Source organism: Salvelinus namaycush, chromosome 11 (assembly GCF_016432855.1).
Source record: "Salvelinus namaycush isolate Seneca chromosome 11, SaNama_1.0, whole genome shotgun sequence".
Taxonomy (NCBI): Eukaryota; Metazoa; Chordata; class Actinopteri; order Salmoniformes; family Salmonidae; genus Salvelinus; species Salvelinus namaycush.
This window is the reverse complement of record NC_052317.1, coordinates 12,414,380-12,437,345: the sequence shown is the minus strand read 5'-3', so window position 1 is coordinate 12,437,345 and position 22,966 is coordinate 12,414,380. Positions and strand designations below refer to the sequence as shown.

Genomic DNA, 22,966 nt, shown 5'->3' with positions numbered 1-22,966 from the left:
CTGATATCTAAAGTCATTGAAGAAAGAGTTCAAATTTGGTTGTTTGTTGCCCTTTTCGTTTGCATACATCTGTTGTAATAACTGTAATAACATTAGAATGTCTGGTGTTTACATTGAAGGGTGAGGAAAACAAACATTTACTTGGAGTGACTTCCTGAATAAAGCTGAAATTACACTTACAACAATACCATGATACAACTGTCACCACAACCACCACATAAGAACAAATTGAAACAAAAAATAAAATGGTAAGAAAAGTATTAGAATTTACTGACCACATGAAGGAGTTAACAAAGCTGGAACTGAGGGTTTAAACCCCATGCTTAGTGGCACAATTCAGCTAACTGCCCCAGTATTCACTAAATTGGCATAAGAAATGGAAGATGTCAGGAATCTCTCACCCAAAGATCTTGTGTGGAATAACAAACAAGCGGAAACCAGCTAAAGTGAATGGATTGGAAAGCATTCTGCATAAAAGGAAACACACAAGGAAAGTTGAGGATGTTTTTGTGTTGTACAGCAATGACGTTAGAGGTGGGTATTTGTATGTGTCTGTCAGTCTGTCCTCTATCTGTCTGTCTGTCTGCCTGAATCTCTCTGTTCAAGACCCTTAGGCTACTATAGCAAAATATGCATAAAAGGCTTAGGTGATCTATCTATTACCAGTAGCCTTGATATGCAATTCTGCCTCAATTCCCCTCTGCAATGATTACATGTATTTTGTGTTCAATGACAGATGTTTACATGAAAATTAACAATGAGTGCAGAACTAGAGGGTCTACAATCGTTATATGTGTAGCACATACACACACTTTCAATGCACCGTGTATTCATTCGGGTGTGCGCGTACTCCCATGCGTGCCACCCGTGTGAAAAATAGGTTTTTAGCACACTTGTTCTGACGTCACTTGCATCGATCTTTTTGCATTTTCCTTCTCGTTGCACGTCGTTGTTGTCACCTGCAAAATACTCAATACTCTCAAGGAATACAATGCAATATTTGGATCATGTTTTTCCCACTAGATATCTAAATACGCACAACATTTTTATTTGACCATTCGGTTTTGCGGTTTGCTTCGATAGTGATTTGGTGCGCGAGTGACTGGCTGCATTGGAGCCGTTCATTCAACACAAGCGCGACACTTGGCGATGAAGCTGAAACCACCAGCTACAGAAGCGTAATCTCTTACATTGCCAAAATTACGGGCGGAATTAAATACAACTCTCTGTCTCCGGCCTCTCAAAGGAGAGACAGGAGGTTCATCATGTCTGCCAAAGAGAGATTAAAAGGGAAGGTGACCAAAGACAGCGTTACCTTGCTGCCTTGTTTCTATTTCGTTGAGGTAGGTGAGTTTTACCATTCCGCGAGAGCTCCAATGCGCATTGAACCACTGGCGCTGGAGTAGCGGAGAGAAACAATGTGTTTTGAATGAATATGCGGTGACTGACCGCGGAAATGTAACGAAATACAGCTGTATCATATTTTATGCACAACACCACATTGCCTACAGGTAGCCGCGCAGAATGTGTGGCAGTCACGGCACTCTGTATTGGTATGGCAGTCACGTTGAAGGCTAGGATGAATGATGAGGCTGCCCTAAAACTACTTATTCAAGGTTAACGAGCTGGCGGTAGGGGCTATCTTCATGTCTTTCTGTCATGTGTCATATAACAGATTCATACAGTAGCCAATCAACTGAAGTGTTGAACATGATAAATAATAAATCATTTCACTCTCATCTGAATAGTCACATCACTCTTGTTTCATATCTGTTTCATTGCTCATATAACTCAACACCCACATCATTTAGAGAATGTTCATAAAAACGAGTTGGACTATGCAAAAATGACTCAAAGAATTAAACATGTTTAGCCTTGCTTGTTTTCCCCCACGCAGGGATCATGAATGATGAATGATGAATGATGAAACTGGAAATCATGAATATTAATATGCCATGCTAGTTTATGCAGGCCTACTGTTTTAAACAGCCTGTTACACCTATGTCAAATATTCATGTAGCCAAGGATTGATTCATTCATTTGCATTTTGTGTGATTAGAGGCCTAATCGATAGAACGGTAGTAATGGCATCTGCTGAATCTGGGAGTTCTCCATGACGCTGAAGACTGCTATGTAGTTACAAAGCATTACAGTGGGTTTAATGACGCTCCACCAAATATGTAGGCCATGTTTTCCATTCATTATAGATCGATTGACGATTAACTATAGATGGTTACCTGAAAAGAACATCAGGTTGGTCTTTGAAATAATGGATTTCACAATCAGAATCCGCATAGACATCATACAGAATATACAATATCGGAACACTAACCATAAAACATACAACTCTAGAGTGTATTATAGGCTGATTACAGGGGGAATATACAATTTACAGATCTATATATCTTATCTATATAAGCAGAGGGATGGATGTTGCCGTGGCGAATACAGTATACAGTGTTGGGCCATTGCAATAGAGTGCAGATTGGTATTCGAGGTCATTGATGACAAGGTGCAGTAATCGGCCCAATGCAAAGTCACTTAATCCCTATGAGCCTGATGGCCGGTTGATGAGGGCCACAGCATGGAAGAAACTGTTCAGGTGGCGGGCGGTTTTGCTCATGAGTCTTTGAGAGATGGGGTGTCCGGGGTGGGCAGCGTCGGCGATGACCTTATCTGCACGCTTACTTGTCCTGGAGGCGAGCAGGTCCTTGATGGAAGGCAGGTGACAACCGGTGACCTCCACAGACCAGACGATGCACTGCAGTTTTCCCTTGCAGCGGGTAGACACAGACCCAAACCAGACGGTGATAGAAGAGGTGAGGATAGACTCCCTTGGTCACGTTTTCCCCCAATAGTAGGCTATATGGCCTGGTTCTTGGATGTACACATTGGAGAGGGCTAGATCCCCATATTAAGTTGAACAAGCTTTTTCATGGGGCTTCTAAATGCAAACATGTCGTTGAGATGCAGAGGTGCTCTTCACTTTGCCCGTCAAGAAGATGGAAGTCAACACTGACTTCTTTGGTTTTAGTCACTATTGGAAAAATAAGCCCTACAGATATGAGTTGAGGATAAACAACATAAATGTCCTGCTAACTTGTGAGTTGGATGCGGCTCTGACTGTTTAACTGGCCACAACTCCATATTAAGAAGGTCTTTGTAATGTTTGGTCTACTCAGTGTATGTCTGGATTGGAGAATATGTGGGCCGTGCAGGCTTAAAGGCCCAGCGCCTTTAAGCACTGATGTTGGAATTAGAGCTGTTTAAAAAGACCGCCTGAAATGTCAGCCTGTTTTGGTTGGGTGGAGTTTTGGCCTGTCTGGTGACATCACCTGATGGTAAATAATATTTACATTATGTTAATAGACCTATACGAAAGGAAGTTCCAAACCTCTCTGCCAATAACAGCTAGTTTTCAGTTTTTCCATCCCCACTCAGACCACTCCCAGACAGTCCTAGCAACATTTTTGATTGAGAAAATGCTCTTTACTAAGAAGCTATTTTTGTTTCTTATTGACCATTATGATTGAAAGCAATCACAGTAAGGTACTGAATTGTTACCCGGAAAAGATTTGATATTGAGATAAAAACGTCTGCATTGGACCTTTAACGGTCCAACTCAACAGAGCTGGCTTTAGTTCAATAGTAGCTTCTGCCGAGTCCCCAACAACTGGATGGTCCGGTTTTCAGGGGAAATGGAAAGGGAGCCTGTGGACTTCCGCTTTTGGACGTTAACAAAGCGACACTCCATCTTAACTCCTCCACATTTCCTGGATTCATTGAACAGTGCACAAGAGAACCTCCCCCAACAGTTATTTCTTCTTCTGGTCAAGACCAGTATTTAGGGCAGGGGTATTAAAATCTTACCCTTTGAGGTCCAGAGCCTGCTGGTTTTCTGTTCTTCCTGATCATTTATTGCACCCGCCTGGTGTCCCAGGTCTACATCAGTCCCTGAGTAGAGGGGGACAATGAAAAAAATGCAGTGGAACTGGCTTCGAGGTCCAGAGTTGAGTTTGAGGGATGTAGGGGATCTAGTTTCATGCGTGTCTTTTCTGCCTGCTACGTTAGGTTAGTTCAATAGTTCATTCCATTCTGCACCATTCCATACCATTCTTGGAAGCAGTGACTGGTGTGGATGGCAATGCTAGTTTTGGCCAAATTTGGGTGCCTTCTCCATCCCTATAAATGCCCAACATGTCTGATATCAGTAAAAAGTCAGTGGAAAGGTGAGGAGAAATAAGATAAGAGTAATGAAAATGGAGAACCACACAGTGGTACACAGTATCTCATTTTAGCGCCATGGAGAGTTCTCTGCTCCAGCCTCTTTTTCTTCCTCTGTTCATTCCTCTTTAGCTGATGTCGACTGTTTACTATGCTTGAGTAAGCATAAAGAACCTCAACAGGATATGAAGAAAGGCTAACTCTTGTCTATGTGTGACATCAACAAGAAGGATTTCCCTGGGTAAGAGAGAGAGAGAGTATGAGTGATCATTGTAATACAAAAGTGTCACACCATGGGACTTAAATCACTGCCCCGGTGGCCCAGCCTGCTCTACCATGGGATTGAATGGAAGGGAATATCCAATGAAAAACAAAAAGTTATATCTCTACCACAACAACAACAACAACAACAAAATCATTATGAAAAGTGGAAACATGAAAAGTGGAATCCACAAACTCAATTGATGTATAATATGTTGGTAAAAGGTATGGTGACTATTTATTCAGAGCTACTGTAAGGAAAGAAAAATGTGGCTGATAAACCATTGGTCGCTCAACCGGGGAAACTGTATTATTCTAACATAAATATTCAATGTGACACTGCATTTTTAAAATTTGCCCTTGGGTGGGGAACAACCCACTGCCCCTCCTTCAGCCGATTTACATTAATGTTCCTTTACGATAGCTTAAGGACAGGCAAGATAATCGTGCAGATCATCATTTAGTTAAGTTCTTTATGGAGCTCAATTAGTCAATTAACTGGTGGCATCAAAACGAGCAGAGAGCCTACACAGATCCTGGATTCCAGTAATCGAACAGATGCAGGAACAGACTTGCATGGTAAGCTCTTATTAGACGAGCATGAGGTTGCAAAGTGCTATCAGTATGGTGGGCAACCAGGCAGCACAGCTCCTAAGGTGTTTGTTTGCGATTAGCTTTATACCCATAGTTTTTAGGCAAATGTAAGATGCTTCGGAAATTAATGCATGTGGATGGATTGGATTGTGATGAACAATACGGTAGAAATTGTGGCACTGTGGCTTATAGGTCTACTCTATATCTCTCCTTCGTCATCATTCATGTTATGGAAGGGGCTCGGTTGCTTTAATGGTCCTGTGACGACGCGGCTTGCCTTGCGTCCATCTACTCTACCTATTTATTACTAACGTTAAGCTACATATTATGCTGCAGCGTTTCCCCAATATTTAGTAAATTGCAAAGTAATTGAACTACTATAAGTCGCCATTGTTGTGTTTGAAGAAATGTGCAGCTTCTGTGTTTGTTTGGTTATACTGTCATGTCAATAACGTCTCACACACAAGCAGATGGTTTAAGAAACGTTTCACAGTTCTTAGTTTACATGGTCCGCATTTAGCAATCATTAAAAGTTATAAATTACTCACTTTAGATATGTATATACATTTTTTATTGTATTTTTTTTTACCCCTTTTTCTCCCCAGTTTGTAGTTACAATCTTGTCCCATCGCTGCAACTCCTGAACGGACTCGGGAGAGACAAAGATCCATGCGTCCTCCGAAACACAACCCTGCCAAGCCACACTGACACACTGCTCGCTTAACCCGGAACCCAGCTGCACCAATGTGTCGGAGGAAACACCGTACAGCTGGTGACCGAAGTCAGCGTGCATGCGCCCGGCCCGCCACAAGGAGTCGCTAGAGCGCAATGGGACAAGAACATCCCGGGCCGGCCAAACCCCCCCTAACCCGGATGACGCTGGGCCAATTGTGCACCGCCTCATGGGTCTCCCGGTCGCAACACAGCCTGGGATCGAACCCGGATCTCTAGAGACCCCTCTAGGACTGAAATTCAGTGCCTTAAATCGCTGCGCCACTCAGGAGGCCACATATATATTTATTTTTTTACATGCAGCAATTTTGTGAAATCATACAACAATTACTGTATACTAGAGTGATAGAAAAATAACAGGAGCTAAAGCAAGTATTCACTGAATACCACATTTAGAATGTTGACAGGAAGAAATGTTCTAAGGAATGATCCCTATTGTAGATCACTTTGGTAGTGGTTGTCTGAACAGGAGAGTGGGAGGCTGGGTATCATGAATCACGTTGTGAACCCATCCAAGAGACTGCTGCATTCCCAGTCACCTCAACTCATCCTCAGACATCAAGTGGGATTTGGGGACTTAGACCCCTTTCAATCATCATGGCCTGTTTACCAATGGAATTATCAATTGAAACTCGAAACGTGAGCTTGCAGCAACCCTTTAGAGACGGTAATTGTGACGTTGTTTCCCCCATGTCCGACGTGTGCTTCCGGTCCTAGGGGGAGGCAACGTGCCGCATTGGGTGCCCATTCACATTGCCAAGTGTGGTGGTGCCACATTTTGGAGCAGGGGTTTAGTTTCTCTCTGTTGGTGTATGTAAATGTACGGCCTCTGTATTGTTTCAGGCTTAGGGATTGTATGGACGTATGGTTCTATTCTATTATTAGGAGTGTAAATACTGTGATGTATTTCAGAAAGATAATGTCACCTCTGTAGAAGTGAGTTGGTATGACCCGTTCCAGGTAGGAGAGTTACCAACTAGGATACATTTTTTGACAGTTCGTTTCAGACCTTCAAGGGCTGGATGAAAAGGGTAGACTGCTCAAAATGTATCTGCATGTCTGTCTGCGATAGTAATAATGCTTGTTATGTGTGCAGCTTTAAGGTAAAGCAGCTGTAGGGCACTGTGAAGTGTTTACTAGACAGTTATTCTGGCTTTTCTTATTTTCTAGGATCCGCTTTGTGAAATATCAAGTTGACTGCCTACCACTATAATCTTGCAGTAAATAAAACAGCTGACTCCTAACTTAACTTTTTCACAGGACCACGTCATCTGGAACAGGTACTTTGCTTTCTAAATCCACTGTCGATGAGTATCGGATAATTTTGACGTCATTGTCATGTCCGGTTATTATTAATGAGCATAAATCGAAGGTAGAAATTGTGGTTTTGGTTGGATTAGTAATAGTAGCCAGGGCTCTACGGTGAACGTTTTTACAAGGAGCATGAGTGCGCCTAAGTTGAAAAATGTAGGGGCATGCAAAGAAATGTAGGAGCGCAATAAAACATATTTGAGATATAAAAGCTAGAATCCTTCATTTTTGAAGAAGTGTAAATTACTTGAATTAGAGCTCATTCAATGCTTGAAGCTGGAGAAACTCACATGAGCGATAGGGGAGTGGAGTTTTTCCTTACTATGTAACCTTTGCATGACTATGTGACCTTAAATCTGGGCCCTGGTGATATCTTAGACTGTAACTAGGGCACAATCTTCTAGTTGGTCAAGAAAACCCCAACCTCATAGCTCTGTGTCCATTTATTGTTACTTACAACCTCATGCTAATCACATTAGTCTACATTTGCTCAACCGCCCCGCGGGGGGGACACTGATCATGTATTAATAAGAGTCCCTCATACTCGAGTAATACGTCTACCCCCACCATCAGAGAATGGTTGCTCTCACTGGTGTTAGATCTGTAAATGCCATCACAGCCCCTGAAGATGCCTTTGGTCAGCTGCAAAAAGATAAACATTTCCCTTCAAATGTATTTTCCCTTGAAATGTTACGCTTCCATATTTTTCTCATCAATAGTCCTTACGCATCTTCAGCAGACTGCGTGCTATGCCATTCTGTTGCTGTTGTAGTAATGTGTCGTCCCCATTGCAAGAGGTATATGGAAACTGCCTGTGTGATTTCTGTAGAAACCCAGTTCTCACAGAGCACTTGGGTTTTTCTGAAGTGGAGTGAACTATAAAGGGAGAAGTAATGGGAAATCTACCCTATGTAATCGCTGTGCTTTCATCAACCACTCGTTTTGTGTTCTCCATGTTCAGTTCATGTTGTTGTTTTGGTTCTGTGTGCACTATGCGGTGTGGCACACAGTGTTGTTGTGCTTGGGTAACAGATGGTTATCAACAAGTGCTAGGCGGTAAAGCTCTTAAGACTGTGGAATTCTGTTGGGATCCAATCACTCTTAGCACAATAGTGTTTAATATCAAGCCAGTTATCATTGTATTCTCTATGTTTCTTAGTTTGCTAAATTAAGTCGTTAAACGGAAACAGAGGCTCCTTTGTGACCCTGTCTGGAAGAGCATTGCTGTTTAAAAGGCTAAAATCTCAGTGCTCAGGAAGGATGTCATTTTGAAGAAAAGTTGGTTGTATTTTGGATGGCTTGTCCGACAGGGCTCTTATAGTAGTTTGCTTTCTGTCTGCTGCTTGCCATATGTTATCATGACAGCTTCTAACCTTTTCCCCCTCTCTGTCTCTCGTTTCTCTCTCTCCTTTCTTTCTCAAACATCTGTCTATCGCCCTCCTCTGCTTTATCTCCCTCTTTCTCTTTCTGTCTTCCTCTATCCTCCTCTCAACCTCATCTCTCTCTCTGTCTTCCCTACCATTCCCCCTCTCTCCCTCCCTCCCCACACTCTCTCCCTCCAGCTCCCGATCATGGCCTCCTCTGTGGTCAGCCTATATTTCCTGGAGCTGACCGACGTGTTCAAACCGGTGCGGTTGGGTTACAGCTGCAATGACCGCAGTCTGAGCATGCCCTACATCAAGCCCGCTGAGGAAGTCATCCCTTTCCTCATGCTCTTCAGCCTGGCCTTCGCTGGACCTACAGCTACGGTCAGTATAACCACAAACCTCATTCCCTAGCTCCCTATTGGTTGCCTGAAGGATGTAGCATCATAGCCTGGTTCCAGATATGTTTTTGGTGTCTTTCCAACTCCTAGTCACGCCAAACAATGACCATAGGAGTTGGAAAGACAGTACTATCAGATCTGGGACCAAGCTAGTAGCATCAGTGTGCTCTTCAGTTTACTTTCATTCCGGTGTTAGCTGAACTCACAGTCAGTGTTCTACCAAATGTATTCTTAGGGGATAACTTCTTAGGGTTTAGGGCATGTGCTGGAAAACTCACTCCGTCCTGGTTTACTCACTGTGTGTGTGCTTAGTCCCCCTCTAAGGGTTCCATATTCAGATTGTCAGCTAAATTCACTCTTCATGTTTCATTTCTAAGGGCTTACTCACGGCCAGCATGCCCTTAATCTCAGTGTGTTCCCTCCTAAGGGTTCATCCACATTTCAGTAGTCACATATGGTTTATTCATGCTGAATAAGAGTTCAGGGAGAATCCAAAGGGCTTACTCACACTGTCTGGGGTTCACTTCAAAAAGGTATGCCTTTTCATATCTTAGCATGCTCATTTACCTAGATATATTATATCAGAAGGGTTTTCTCCCAATGGTATGTCACAATGTGTTTACTCATGCAGATGAATTCACTCCTAGGCTGTAGGATCACTTCTAAGGGTTCACTCACCCAGAAGTGTACACTCCCTAGGTTTTTTTCCCCTTTACAGTGGATTTACCTTTAGGGTCTAGTAAAGAACAGGTTTTCATTGTTTTAATATGTAATATCTAACTCTTCCAAAGGTGTTCTGGCTTTGGGCTTGTAGGGGTTCAAGTGCCCTCAGTTTGCTAAAGGTCTTGGTTTTGTAATAGTCTCTTCCATAAAGATAACATCTAAGGTGTTCTATCTATCGTCTCTTCTCTATATTAGATACTGCTAATGTGATAAAACAACAGGCCTGAAGGTGTCTGCGTACAGTTTCCCATGGACCTTTTATGGAAAGTGTTGGCCTACACGTTCCAAAACATCTTCAGATTTTTCTGGTTAATAATTGTCATAATTCGACATTCATTTGGCGCGTTATATTCATACAATTTTCAGCATCACTCTGCTGCTGCTCTCTCTATGCTCCTCAGCAAAAATTTCTCTGAGAGCGTCTCGCTCGGCGACACATTCTCTTTCTCTCTTTCGGCTGTTATCACCTAGGCAACCTGCGGGGTTGTGCTTCTTGCAGTGTCATGCTTTGTCTCTCAGACCCATACAGTTTGGCTGGCGCTGTCAGCTTCTATTGGACTGTTACCCACATAGGGCCACTGACTGAACATCAACACAGCCAGACAGACAAACAGACAGACCTGAGACAGAAATCTCTCGGGTCATGTGTTGAATTTTTTTTGTAGAAGCCCTTTAGTAGCCTACTGCATGCTCTATTTAACAGGTGTCCCTTAGGGTGCTTAGAATGACAGTTGGTTATGTTAAAGCATATCCACAATAAGGCCAAATATTGTTATAGCTGAAATTCACCTGCTAAAACCATTTATGGTTTTTATAAAATAGCTTTCCATTGAAGGGTTTTCTTGTGTTTTTTAATGCTTGCATGAGTTGGTCTCGAGGTGGAAACACACAGAGGAATCTACACTTAGTTTGTCTATTTAGCTTTCTTCTACTTTAGCTATATCACGACATTTATTGGACTATGTTACTGGCTTTGCAGTCCAAATGAATATGGTTCAGACACTAAGCTGTGACTTGTACTGTTATTCTCTTTAAGAAATAGGTCACTATACAGTATTGTACACAAAAACTACAAGACGGCCATATAATACAAAAGCATACAAAGATGTTTTCAGTGTAATGGCTTATGAGTCCACCTCTAGCAACTTCCGCTATGATGGTTAATGCAACTCCATATCTCCCTCCTTTAGTCATTAACGTCATATTATCCCCCTTGTTTGAGATATATCATATATATAGATTCTATAACATCAATATTCTGTAGCAGGAGATTATCGATGGACTATAAATCCTGCCTATTTAATTTGTTCCCACTCGCTGATCGTCTCATCATTAAAGTAAATGCAGGCAATTATGTATTTAATGTCATGTTCCTCCTACTGTGCCGAACGCACACTTTTATATTATACAGTATAGGCTATACTGTAGTAATTGCTCCTAGAATGGACAATTGTAAACCGTTATAGAACGTTTAAACAATTTGACAACGGATATTCATTTATTCAAAGGGCATGCCTGTGTAGCATGAATGTATCTCACTCTTCTAGAAGTGTTCTGCCCTTGGGCTTTTAGGGGTTCAAGTGTCATCATTTATTGGTTATGTTTGAAATGTGTATTTTGTCCAATGTCTTCTTTGTTAAAATTCCATTTTTATGGGTGATTCTTCTGGCAAAACAAATTTCACCCCTTTAGGATTCTGTTTTCTACTACTACTTTTACAATTTGGAGATTGAACACACTTTTCCATTATTTCAGACATACACATTCACAAATGTGTTGTGTGTATGTGTTCATTATTATTATTATTTGTTTTGAATCATTTTTGTAGGGGCTTTAGTATTGCAAATAGATTGTGGCTTCAATCATTGTACAGTAATTGTCTGCATTCTTTCCAATCCCCCATATATATTTTTTTACAAATATAAATAGTATTTTAAATATGTACAGTGCATTCAGAAACCATTCAGATCTCTACACTTTTTTCAACATTTTATTTTTGGGAAACAATTGTTGTGATTCTTCCTATACTGTTCCTAACATCCTTACCTCTTAGCAACAGATGTGGGACACATACACACACTCTCCCTACCCTTCCCCCACAAACAACCACAAGCTCAGATGTTTAACAGTTGTTCCATCCCCGAGCCCAACTCAAGAGAAGACTTGACGTGTGAATTAATATGCAGCTATAGCTGTTTGAGAAGGCATGCAACATGGAGCAAGAATGGGGAGATTTCAAGTCCTAGCTGAAGGAGCTGACACACCCCTTTCCCCTGAAACACACGCTGGTCCCCGTTGTGACCATTTTCCCAAGCATCTCTGAGCATCTCACATTCTGTATGTGTTCATACATAATTGAAGTTATCCCCTGGAGTTTTCTCCATGTCGATGTTTTCCTCTTTCTCATACAGTCTGTCATTGTATGGTGTTTCCCACCTGTTCTCATGGAGTAGATATATTTCCCCCCGCTGCTTAGATGGTTCAACCCAGATGTTCAGTGTTTCCCAATAGGATAATTTGTTTCTCACCCCGCAGGTGAGATAGTACGTGCCAGCTGTCGTGGGGAGTTTCCCACGCTGGTCCTGTGGTTTGTCCCAGCTGTGGTCCTGTGTAGTAACCAATCTCTACCTTAGCATGGCACTGGGAGCCATGGGAGGTGTCAGACTGTAGTAGCTGCCTCTTAGGCAGCCAGTTAGTGTAGCTGCCTCAGAGGCAGGTAATTATTTTAGCTGCCTCACAGGCATGTAGTTATTTTAGCTGCCTCAGGTGGTGGAGCAGCCCTGCATTCACTTTAGCCATCTCTCCTTCACTAACAGATGCTGCTATCCACAGGAAACTCATAACTGAGATTATGAATACATTATCTGTCAGTGTTGGCGTCATTACCTAATAAATTCTAGTCAATTCAGGAGCAATCCTATGAATAAATTATTTGGTCCAATTATTCAACTTACAGAAACTGAACTAGGATGGACCCCAACCCTGGTCTATGTTAATTAAACCCGCCCTCTGTCTGTCCTTTCTGTCGAATCTCTTCTTAGATAATGATAGGAGAAGGTATCCTGTATTGCTGTCTGTCTAGGAGAAAGACTGAGGTCAAAACAGAGGCCAATATCAATGCAGCTGGCTGCAATTTCAACTCGTATATACGGCGTGCTGTTCGGTTTGTTGGTAAGTTTTGGTATTTTCTCAATCGTGACGTCTTGAAAACATAATGGCGTATCGAACTTCACAACACACACAACACTGACACAGCTGTGTAGTGAACGCCCACATTTTCTGCATAGTGTTTTGTCTTGTCTTTTGGTGATTAGCTGAGTAATATCTCCCTTGCTCTCCCACTTTCTGCCCCCCCCCATCACTATACCAGGGGTCCACGTATTTGGACTGTGCCTCACGGCTCTCATCACTGATATCATCCAGCTGTCGACGGGCTACCACACCCCATACTTCCTGACAGTGTGTAAACCCAATTACACCACGCTCAACTTGACCTGTGATGACAGCTCCTTCATCACAGAGGACTTCTGTTCTGGAGGAGCAGACCCAGCCATCATCAACGCTGGCAGGTCAGAGTGCTGATCTAGGATCATGTTTGCCATTTAGATCATAATTAAAGATTAGGACTGGTGGAGGGGAACATTATCCTAGATTTGAAGGGGAAACGTAGGAGAAACTTCACCCTGGAGTTTGTAAACACAGGCACTGAAATTGTGCTCTGCAAGTGGCACGCAACGTCATCTATAGTGGGCTGCCACAGATGGTCATTAGCATATCTCTCCAATGTAGTATATACAGAAGTTTCACACATTATTACAGCGAACACCTTTTCCCGCCAGTAAACCAACAACATGCCTACTGTACATCTATCAGTTGTTCATATACTGTACATTGGAAAGCTATGTTACGAAATGCTAATTTGCAATGTTAAGAATAGCGCTAGCTTGCTAAACAACACCCACACTAGCCTCTACCTCAGGAGTGACTCACCACCAGTCTCAGAGACATTAGTTTGTTAAAGGCACTTAAAGGAAATAATCACCCATTTGAAATGCTATATCGGCCTGCTTGAACGGCAATACATGTAGCTCAGATACACATGAAAACATGAAATGACCCTGGGAATCGCTCAGAGAAGCACAAATACAATATAACATTAAAAAATGGGTGAATCTTCTTTATTTTAATGTCTCCATTCTCCACCAAGTTGCTGGGTTAACTTAATAAATACTGTGTCTGACTCACTGTACAATGTAGCTGTCCTAGCTACGGTCTGCCGGTACAGAAATAAGAAGAGAGCAAGGAGAACCGGAGATGCTGTTCCTACAGCCCACTCAGTTCATCCCGGTGCACTTACGAAACAGGGAATGTGTGGCAGATCTGCCTGAACCCACACACAGACCAGGCAACTGAGCGTTTCACAGCTATCATTTTCAGCTCTTACCAAGGCTGTCAGTTTCTGTTTACTCAATATGCGGAATCTGTACTGTGTGTCTTCGGTTCTGTCCAGCCTCTCAGGAAGGGAAGTAGGCCTGTGCACATCTGCAAGGAGATAGGCCCCTTTGTAATCCATGTTAGAAGGTCCCTCAGTTGCCAGATTAAACATTGTTGATTTTCTTAGGATTAGCATATGTTTTAAGTCCTTTAACCTGCTTTTGTTTTGCATAAATTATGTAGGCTATGGAATACTTTAATAGGCAAGTGGGTCTGGAGGAGGACCATAGATGAATGACGGCTACAGCACAGTAGGTATGTGCTGCTCCTGAAGTCTGATTGGCCGTCATTTTTAATAAAGTAAATTAACAGCTGTTTGTTGACTTTATTCCTCGGTGGCAAGCTAGCTCAGGCTAGGGATGTGACAATAACTCGCAATGCTTATGCTCAAACTGCTCAAAATATGGTCAGTGATTTGTGGGGCAAATATAACCAACTCATTGCTATGGCAAATCGATCACGGGTTGTGCCCTTCACGGTGGATTTCCCTTTAGTCTGTCTCACCGTCTCTCAAGCGGAAGATAAAAAATGACTGTCTCCCTCTCCTGTCGTTCTAGGAAGTCCTTTCCCTCGCAGCATGCCACTCTGGCCGCCTTCGCTGCTGTCTACGTCTCTGTAAGTAATCCAGCTACAAGCACACATACACACACACACACACACACACACACACACACACACACACACACACACATAGACGTACACACATACACATCCTTCTCCTCAGCCTACTGCCACACAGCAGTCTAGTCTAACTGGTCCTCATCCACTGGATGATGACCATGGTTCTTACTCTACAAATGTTTTCCATATTACTGTTTTTCGGTTTGAACAGTCTCTGTTAATGTCCACAAAAACATACATTTTCCTTGGAATGGTTGAATTGGAACGCAGTCGTAATGCAAATCAAGGGGCTACCTCTGTTTACAGTTAAAAGCTACTTTATAGTGTATTGATTCCAGGCCTCTCTACAAACAAGAACAATTTGTCGAATCCCTAATGCAACTGGATATATGGTAAATAGATAACTTTATAGACGATAGCTGAATTTTTAGCTGTACGGGATCCATAGTAGGAACTCGCCAGTTGTCAGATAAAACTCCCTGGCTGTGTCCGAAATCTGTCTTGCCTACTACTTACTAAAACGGCATACTGTGTAGTAATCATACTACATACTATTTAGAACATACTGTTTGGTAAAACTGAATGGAGTATGCAACAAATAACAGCATACTACATAATACATCTATACTGTGAAGGCATCATCTAATGTGCAATCGCGCTTGTTACCGGCCATTCGTTCATTTTTGTAGAGCGAGTCCCATATTCTGATTATCAGCTGTTGTCAAACTTTTCAAATCTGAAAAGACGATCCTCTTCCTCTATAGTGTGCAGAAAATGCTACTAGATAATTAACCGAAATGAGTATGACATCCTGGCATTTAAAGAATGCATATACTTTAAAAGTTTCTCTTTTCGCATTCCCAAAATGCCTACTATTTAGAATGTAAGTATGGTGAGTTGTCCGACAAAACTTCCACAGTTGTCAGTTGGCGACTTCCTAATACGGATGCCTGAGTAATGGCACACTGAGTCTCCTCTCTCCTCCAGATGTACTTCAACGCTACGTTGACGGACTCCTCCAAGCTGCTGAAGCCCCTGCTGGTCTTCACCTTCATCATGGGTGGCATCATCTGTGGCCTGACCCGCATCATCCAGTTCAAGAACCACGCCATCGACGTCTACTGTGGCTTCCTCATCGGAGGAGGGATCGCCGTCTACCTGGTGAGATGCTCTAGTAGATCTCTAGTTGATCACTGATCTTCTAGGTCTTGGTCCGGGGACACTAACTGGTGACATCGACGACTGTAGATCTGGGCTGCGTATGAAATAGAACCCTATCCCCTATAAAGTGCATTACTTTTTCTGATCAAAAGAAGTGCACTATATAGGGAATAATGTGCCATTTCGGACACACCAGGCTCTTTAGTCCTGGTCCTGGATACAGACAAGAGGTGCAGGTTTTTGTTCCAGTCCATGTTGTAAACACACCTGATTCACCTTGTAAATTAAAGAACAGGCCAAATTGATTTAGTTGAATTAGGTGTGTTAGTATCATGATGGAACAAAAGCCTGCATACCCGGTGGGTCACCTGGACCAGGTTTGAAGAACACTGATCTGAAGATTAAGCTCATTGAAGCCATTCTTTCTAATACTAGAGCACACCTCTGATATAGGTGATATAGCCTCTCATCTCCTTCTAGCCTTTTAGAAAAATAAGGTGCTATCTAGAACCTAAAACAGTTCTTCGACTGTTCCCATAGGAGAAACCTTTGAAGAACTCTTTTAGGTTCCAGGTAGAACCCTTTTGTTTCCATGTAGAGCTCTTTCCACCGAGGATTCTACATGTAACCCAAAAGAGTTCTAACTGGAACGGGGACAGCCAAAGAACCCTTTTGGAACCATTTTTTCTAAGAGTGGAGCCTCTAAGAAAAGGTGCAACTGTCTGTCTGTATATTGATGGATGTAATGAATAGTGGCATGTTTTGCTAGCTTGTTTGTTGAGTCTGTGGTGCTTTTGTAAATGGGGTTACAGAAATCCAATTACCGGCATGCTGAACAGAGCGGGATGCACTAGTTTTGAGCAATATGATTCATGCTACTGTATGCGGGTGTCAATGTTTCAACATTATTTAAATACTGTTGGCTATAATTAGGCTATATGGTAATGGATATGACACCAAAATGAAATGTGCATTGAATTAGCTTAATGTGCAGCATCAGAAATACATAACATGATTACGATTGGTAAAGATACTGTACAGTACTGTGCATTTGCTCAAATCCTTTTCAGCAATATGCGGTAAAATATTGAATATTCATGGTACTGGATCATGGACAGGTATAAATAACAGACATGCACATCCCACAAACATTCATGTCACACCACCTACACCCACCCACACAATATCCTCACATTGAGGAATATTAAATCAGAAGTGCTTGTGGCTATGATCGTGCCACTGACAATTTACCACGACAGTAACACAGTTTGCTGCTGCATTATCTCTGACTCAGTGACTAAGACATGTCACATGACCAGTGGCATACCAAATCCACTGACACAATCGTGCAGACCTCATGTTGAACGAATGGCTCTTTGCTCTTGCTTGGGCTTTTTAATTTTGTCTTAGATATGTTCACTGAATGATGCTTGATTGTGTACTAATGTCTGTCTAGAGACGCCAAAGACAATTTTTGACAGTTATAGGTAGATACAGATATATTAGGTATAGATAGGTAGGTAGAGGTAGTTCAGGATGGTAGTTCAACCTAAAAAGAATGCTGTCATGGTCTGTCCTCCCTTCAGGGTCTGTATGCAGTGGGTAACTTCCAGCCTACTCGGGACACGTCCAGACAGCTGCCCCAGCCTCCCCCGCTCCGCGAGCCCCCCAGGAGCAACACCGTGCCCAACGTCAGCCAGAGCGCAGGGCGCCACCTGCAGCCCAACAGCCTCAACAGCATGAACAGCCTGAACAGCGCCAGCACCACCGACAGCCTCACCGCCGCCCGTCCCGCGACCCTCCTGACCCGGGTCCCCTCCTGCCGCGAGTCCAGCTCCCTGAACAACCTGAAGAGGGCCAGTGCTGACGTGGAGTGCATCACCTCGTCAAGCACCCTGTGTAAACAGGACAGCCTGGTGACCTTTAACAGTAGCACGTTACCCAGGTCGCACGGCGGCTCGCTCCCCGAGGAGCACCGTGTCCCGCGCCGCCACGCCAGCATCCACGCCTCCATGGACTCCACGCGCTCCAAGCAGCTGCTGTCTCAGTGGAAGAGCAAGAACGAGAACCGCAAGCTCTCTCTTCAGGTGATGGACAGTGGGGTGGTGGTGGGACGCCACCATTCAACGTCCTCCTCCTCCTCGCCTCAGAGGACCATGGAGCTGAGGTGCAGCTCTGAGCCATCCGCCATGGGCCTGGAGGCGGAGCTCCGTGCTCAGGGACACATCCCCGCCCAGTACATGAAGCTGGCAGCTAGCATCGTGCCGCTGTCCAACCACCTCCCTCACAATGGGGGCAGCAGCGGCCTGGCTGCGGGGGCCCGCGTCTCCATCCAGTCCCGGCCAGGCTCCTCCCAGCTGGTCCACATCCCCGAGGAGACCCAGGAGCACAACAGCAGCACCTCCACCAGGGAGGATGAGGATGACGAGGACAGGGAGGATAGCTATGTCGGTGGTGGGATCCCTGGCGGGGGAGGCTCCGTGCGCTCCAAGTGGCTGAAGGTGGCCAAAGAGGGCGCCCTCTGCAGGACTAACAGCCTAACTAACCAGCCGCGCATCATGCAGGTCATCACCGTGTCCAAGCAGCAGGGTCTGCTCCAACACGGCAGCCCCAAGAGCTCTGAGGACGGTAGCGTGGTCAGCTGCACAGGCTCCATCCATTACAAGGCCCTGACAGACCAGGAGCCCGGCCAGGGCATCGTGAGGGTGGAGGCCCACCCGGAAAACAAGCCTGTGATCAAGCCTCCGGATGGCAGTGGCTCCTGGAGGTGGAAGCCGCAGGAGCAACGGGGCAGCATCCGCCAGTCCTTTGAGCTCAACGACCTCAACCGCGACTCGGAGAGCTGCGACTCGCTCAAGGACGGCTACGGCTCCATCGACGGGAGGATGAGTCAGACGGGCACGGACACTGGCAGCGAGCGTGGCGGTGGGGGTCACCCCCACGTGCACCACCCACACTACCACCACCACCACCACCACCCCCACCAGGGCATCACCACCATCCGTGTGACCCCTGTGGAGGGACTAAGTGGAGGGGGCAGCGAGGCCGCCTCCGAGACCCTTTCCATCGCCTCCAGTCGGGAGTCCACCCTGCGGAGGAAGGGCAAAATCATCCTGCTCCCGGATAGAGGTCCAAGTCCGGACAACTCCAGGAACTATTTCAAAGGAACCTCCCCCACACCGCCCCCCACCCTGGGTCTGGCGTATAGGGAGTGAACAGCTGCACAGTCAGCACTTATTCTTACCATTCCCCCTTACTGCCCATGTGGTGGTCCTATCTGTGTCCCCCATGAGTGGCCTTCTACACTGGATCTAGTCTGGACCCCACAATAAGACCAATGAGAACATTCAGCTCATAAACGGCTGTATAAGGTCATAGTTCATTAGAGCTAGCTTAGGGTTTCTGGTCCAGGAAGGCCACTGTACATAGGGTTTTTTCCATTACTCAATAATATGATAATTCTTCATTTTTCACAGTTGTTTTACTGTTAGACCTGGTTTGATAGGACTGGACTACCTTTACTGGTGTGTGTTCTTTGAGAAAATGAAACTATAGCACACACAATAATCCTTTAAGAATGCAGGAGATGCTGGATAATCGCTACAAGGTCATTTTGCACACACTTTTCAACCCTCATTTCATTACATTAACTTTGATCCATTTGAGAAGCACAACTTCTAACTCTTTTTATATAGTGGCTATAGTGGTTTGAACTTAGAATTTGATACTATTTGTTATCACCCTGCAAGAGCCTTTGATGGCAATAAACCGTGCAAGTTGTTTATTAAAGATGCTTTCGTAAATTCTCTCTGGAGTGCCAGAGAGTGCTCTGAGTGCGTTCGTAAATTCAGAGCGTTGTCAGATTGTCCGTTTGTAAATTTAGAGCGTTTCGCTCTGGGAGCGTTCAGAGCGCACACTGGACACTGGCCGAGGAGTAGGGTTGATCTGAGCGTTCTGCCCTCACAACGGCAGTCAATCACCCAAACTAACTGACTAAAGTTAGCTAGCTTGCTAGCTACTTCCAGACATAAATGAGAGAACAGCTCACTCTGACCATTTTACTCACACTAGCAGAGCTGGTTAGACTGTTTTTATGTTATCCAGAGCGTTGGTGACTGTAACTGTGCTGCTGGCAACAATTTAATTGCGCTTTTTTGCCTATGTTTACTGATACTGGCCGTATTCAACAGGTGTTGAGCGTTCGTAAATTCATCAGTTATTCTGCGCTCTGGCACACTCAGACGAGAGTGCTCTGAAATCGGAGTAGATAGCCAGAGTGAATTTACGAACGCGCCCAAAGTTGATAGACATGATGTTTTGTAGGCTTTTTCCATTGACGATCTGTTCTCTTTCTCAGCATATAAATATCCCTGTGTAATGTGATTGTCATAGTGTGTTGCACTGCATAGCAACTGCATAGTAAATGCATAGCAACTGTAGAGGTGCTTTTCATAATACAACTTTCATACATATAGTACCCTGACAATTGTGAAAATAAATGTTTCTATTTTTTGCTATGTACTGTACATATTTATAGTACTCTGATTGTGCTGCCAACAATATCCACATGTCCTCATTTGCTTTTTGCTAATTATTGATAGTCTATTTTTACCAGAGATGTGTTTATTCAAAGTTGTTGTTTTTGGAACTTTACAAGGGGATGCATTGATTTGGCAGGTGATTTATAAAAGAGCAATGTTTTGAGAAATCACCAAATATTATCACTGGGGTTGTGATATTCCAGTAACTCTCCCAAAATTCCCAGGTTTTTCAGAAGGTCGTGGGTGGATTTCCTCCAGACGCTGGGATTCTTACAACTGGGATTTCTGAAAAACAGTATGTCGTGCTTTTTTTTTTAGCTCACAGGGGTATACAGCTGCAAATACTGTATATTAATAGACAACCAAGGGCAGTGGATACAGTATGTAAGATAATTGATTAGTAGGGGCAGTGGGTTAACTATGTAAGATAATTGCTTACTAGGAGCCTTAATAAAAAAACATTTCTTAAAGATGGGAAATTCAAGAAGGACTTTGAGTCTTTGTGTCCTTTGTTGCCTTTAAAAGAAGTGTACTATTAAGTATTCGCTGTTATTCACATTTTGATAAAGTAACCTTTTTCCTATCAGCTCATATAGCCACCTGAATGGTGAAGTCCACTAAAATGTTCGTTTTTTTTCCAACTAAAATCTATAAGTGCTGTACATGTTGTGAATGCTACTTACTTTGCACTCAACTCATTTTCAAGTAATGTATCTATTGATGAGTGCCATAAAATGGAAACCACTCTCAGGAGAGGCTTCTCTTCCCAACCATTGCTATGCGCACACTAATGGGTCTAATTATCCGGTTGATTTTCCAGATTGGACAATGTGACAGCCAAGCCTGTGCTGTGGACTTTGGTTGTACTGTTAGATTCAATTAAATCATACATTAGTCTCCCTTGGGCTATAATGTACCATGTACGAGTCACGACTGAAGCCCTGTTTATACCTGGTTCTAACATGCGTCCTTTCTTGATCTTGTTCACATTCTGACTGTGCATTGTGATTGGATTGTGATCAGATCTTTCAGCCCACGTCCGGAGGTAGTCAGGTACACAGAGGTAGTCAGGCACACAAGTGTAGACAAATGTGGACAGTGCAACCATTTAAATCATCGTTATCTCGCCCTTTAAAATCATTGACAGATGGCACCATTGACTTACCTCATCAATAGGTGTCTTAAAATAAATACATATTATTTTGAAAGAATAACAGTCAAATAATTTACATACAGGGTGGAACCAGGAAATATGGTACCAATGCAGACACAGTGGACGGATTAGGCTTTTCACATCAGATATTTTTCAGAGCTGATCTGATTTGCCAAAAGACCAATTTGTGAAACAAAGAACAGAATTGGGCTACCTGTGTAAATGCAGCCTTCGAGACATTTTAATACCACATTAGACGCATTTCTGAAAATGTGGGCACAGAGTGTGGGCAAGATCAGTACAAAGAACGCATGTTAGCGCAAGGTATAAACAAGGCTTGAGAGAAGAGGTTGTATAATGCCAATACCATTCCTGTATGGAGGAATGGTCTGAGGTCCCTCCCGATCTGTTCTCCAACTCATAAAATATTTTAGAAAAAGGCTCAGTGTCGTTATCCTCGCAATCTTCGATCACCAACACTAGCTATCACTCGCTAACAGGGGGAAAAAATAGTCTAGTTAGATAATTTGATTCTTCTTACATGTACAGTACTACTAAATGTAAAAAGCACGGGTGTAAACATACTCTAGAGAAAGTTTCCTAACACCGTATGTTTTGCTATTCCATATCTTTCGCTATTCCTTTTTTTAAATTGAGATTGATTGAATAATTTATAATATTTTTATTTAATCATTTAAAACTAACCTATGACCTTAAAAGTCACCTTATGTATAACTGCCTCCCAGTTGCAAGAGGACGACATCCCAAAAAACACCCCCTCAAAAAAACTATGCAACACAAATGGCTCCTATCCTCCCATGCATGCTGTCTGTCCCTAACACTAAAACTGAAACTAAGGGCTCTATTAAATCCATAGCGCTGAAGATCCGCTATATAGCGTGATTGACAATTTAAGGCAATGTTCCCGCGGGCGCGGCGACTGCGTTCACTGTAAACGTTGTATATGTCTGCTCAATCGGAAATGACCTTTACATTTTAATGCGGATCTTCGGCGATACTCTGGCGATACGGATTGAATCCAGCACTAAATAATATCAAAACAAAATATAAATATTTTTATACAACTAAAACTAAATCAAAACTAACAAATCAGGTCTGAAAACAAACTGAAACTCAACTGAATTTCAAATAAAAGTGTCAAAACCAATAGAAATAAAAATGAAGAAACAAAACTATTACAACCTTGACCTAAAGTACGTAAGTGAAAAAATAACATTACTTTCACTACCACTAGTTATGGTGTAACTACCACTGTAACTACCACTAGTTAGTGGCACTGTAACTATCACATGTGATCCATATGTGTGTGATATGCTGCCACTGAACAAGATAATTGTTCAATGACAAATAATCAATGATTTATAT

At 43.2% G+C, this 22,966-nt stretch overlaps 1 protein-coding gene across 1 annotated transcript; it reads left to right on the top strand.

The window, feature by feature from the left end:
• Positions 1-1,265: 1,265 nt before the first annotated feature.
• LOC120056287 (2-lysophosphatidate phosphatase PLPPR4-like) lies at positions 1,266-19,101 on the top strand. Its single transcript, XM_039004533.1, has 7 exons — positions 1,266-1,343; positions 8,685-8,870; positions 12,652-12,781; positions 12,981-13,179; positions 14,662-14,719; positions 15,713-15,886; positions 17,473-19,101. The coding sequence occupies exons 1-7, from the start codon at positions 1,266-1,268 to the stop codon at positions 19,099-19,101; spliced, it is 2,454 nt and encodes an 817-aa protein (XP_038860461.1).
• Positions 19,102-22,966: the final 3,865 nt, after the last annotated feature.

Coding starts and splice junctions, on each gene's coding strand:
- LOC120056287 (XM_039004533.1), top strand. CDS start 1,266: ATGTCTGCCAAAGAGAGATTAAAAGGGAAGGTGACCAAAGACAGCGTT. Junction 8,871..12,651: donor TCGCTGGACCTACAGCTACG/GTCAGTATAACC, acceptor ATCTCTTCTTAG/ATAATGATAGGAGAAGGTAT. Junction 14,720..15,712: donor TCGCTGCTGTCTACGTCTCT/GTAAGTAATCCA, acceptor TCTCTCCTCCAG/ATGTACTTCAACGCTACGTT.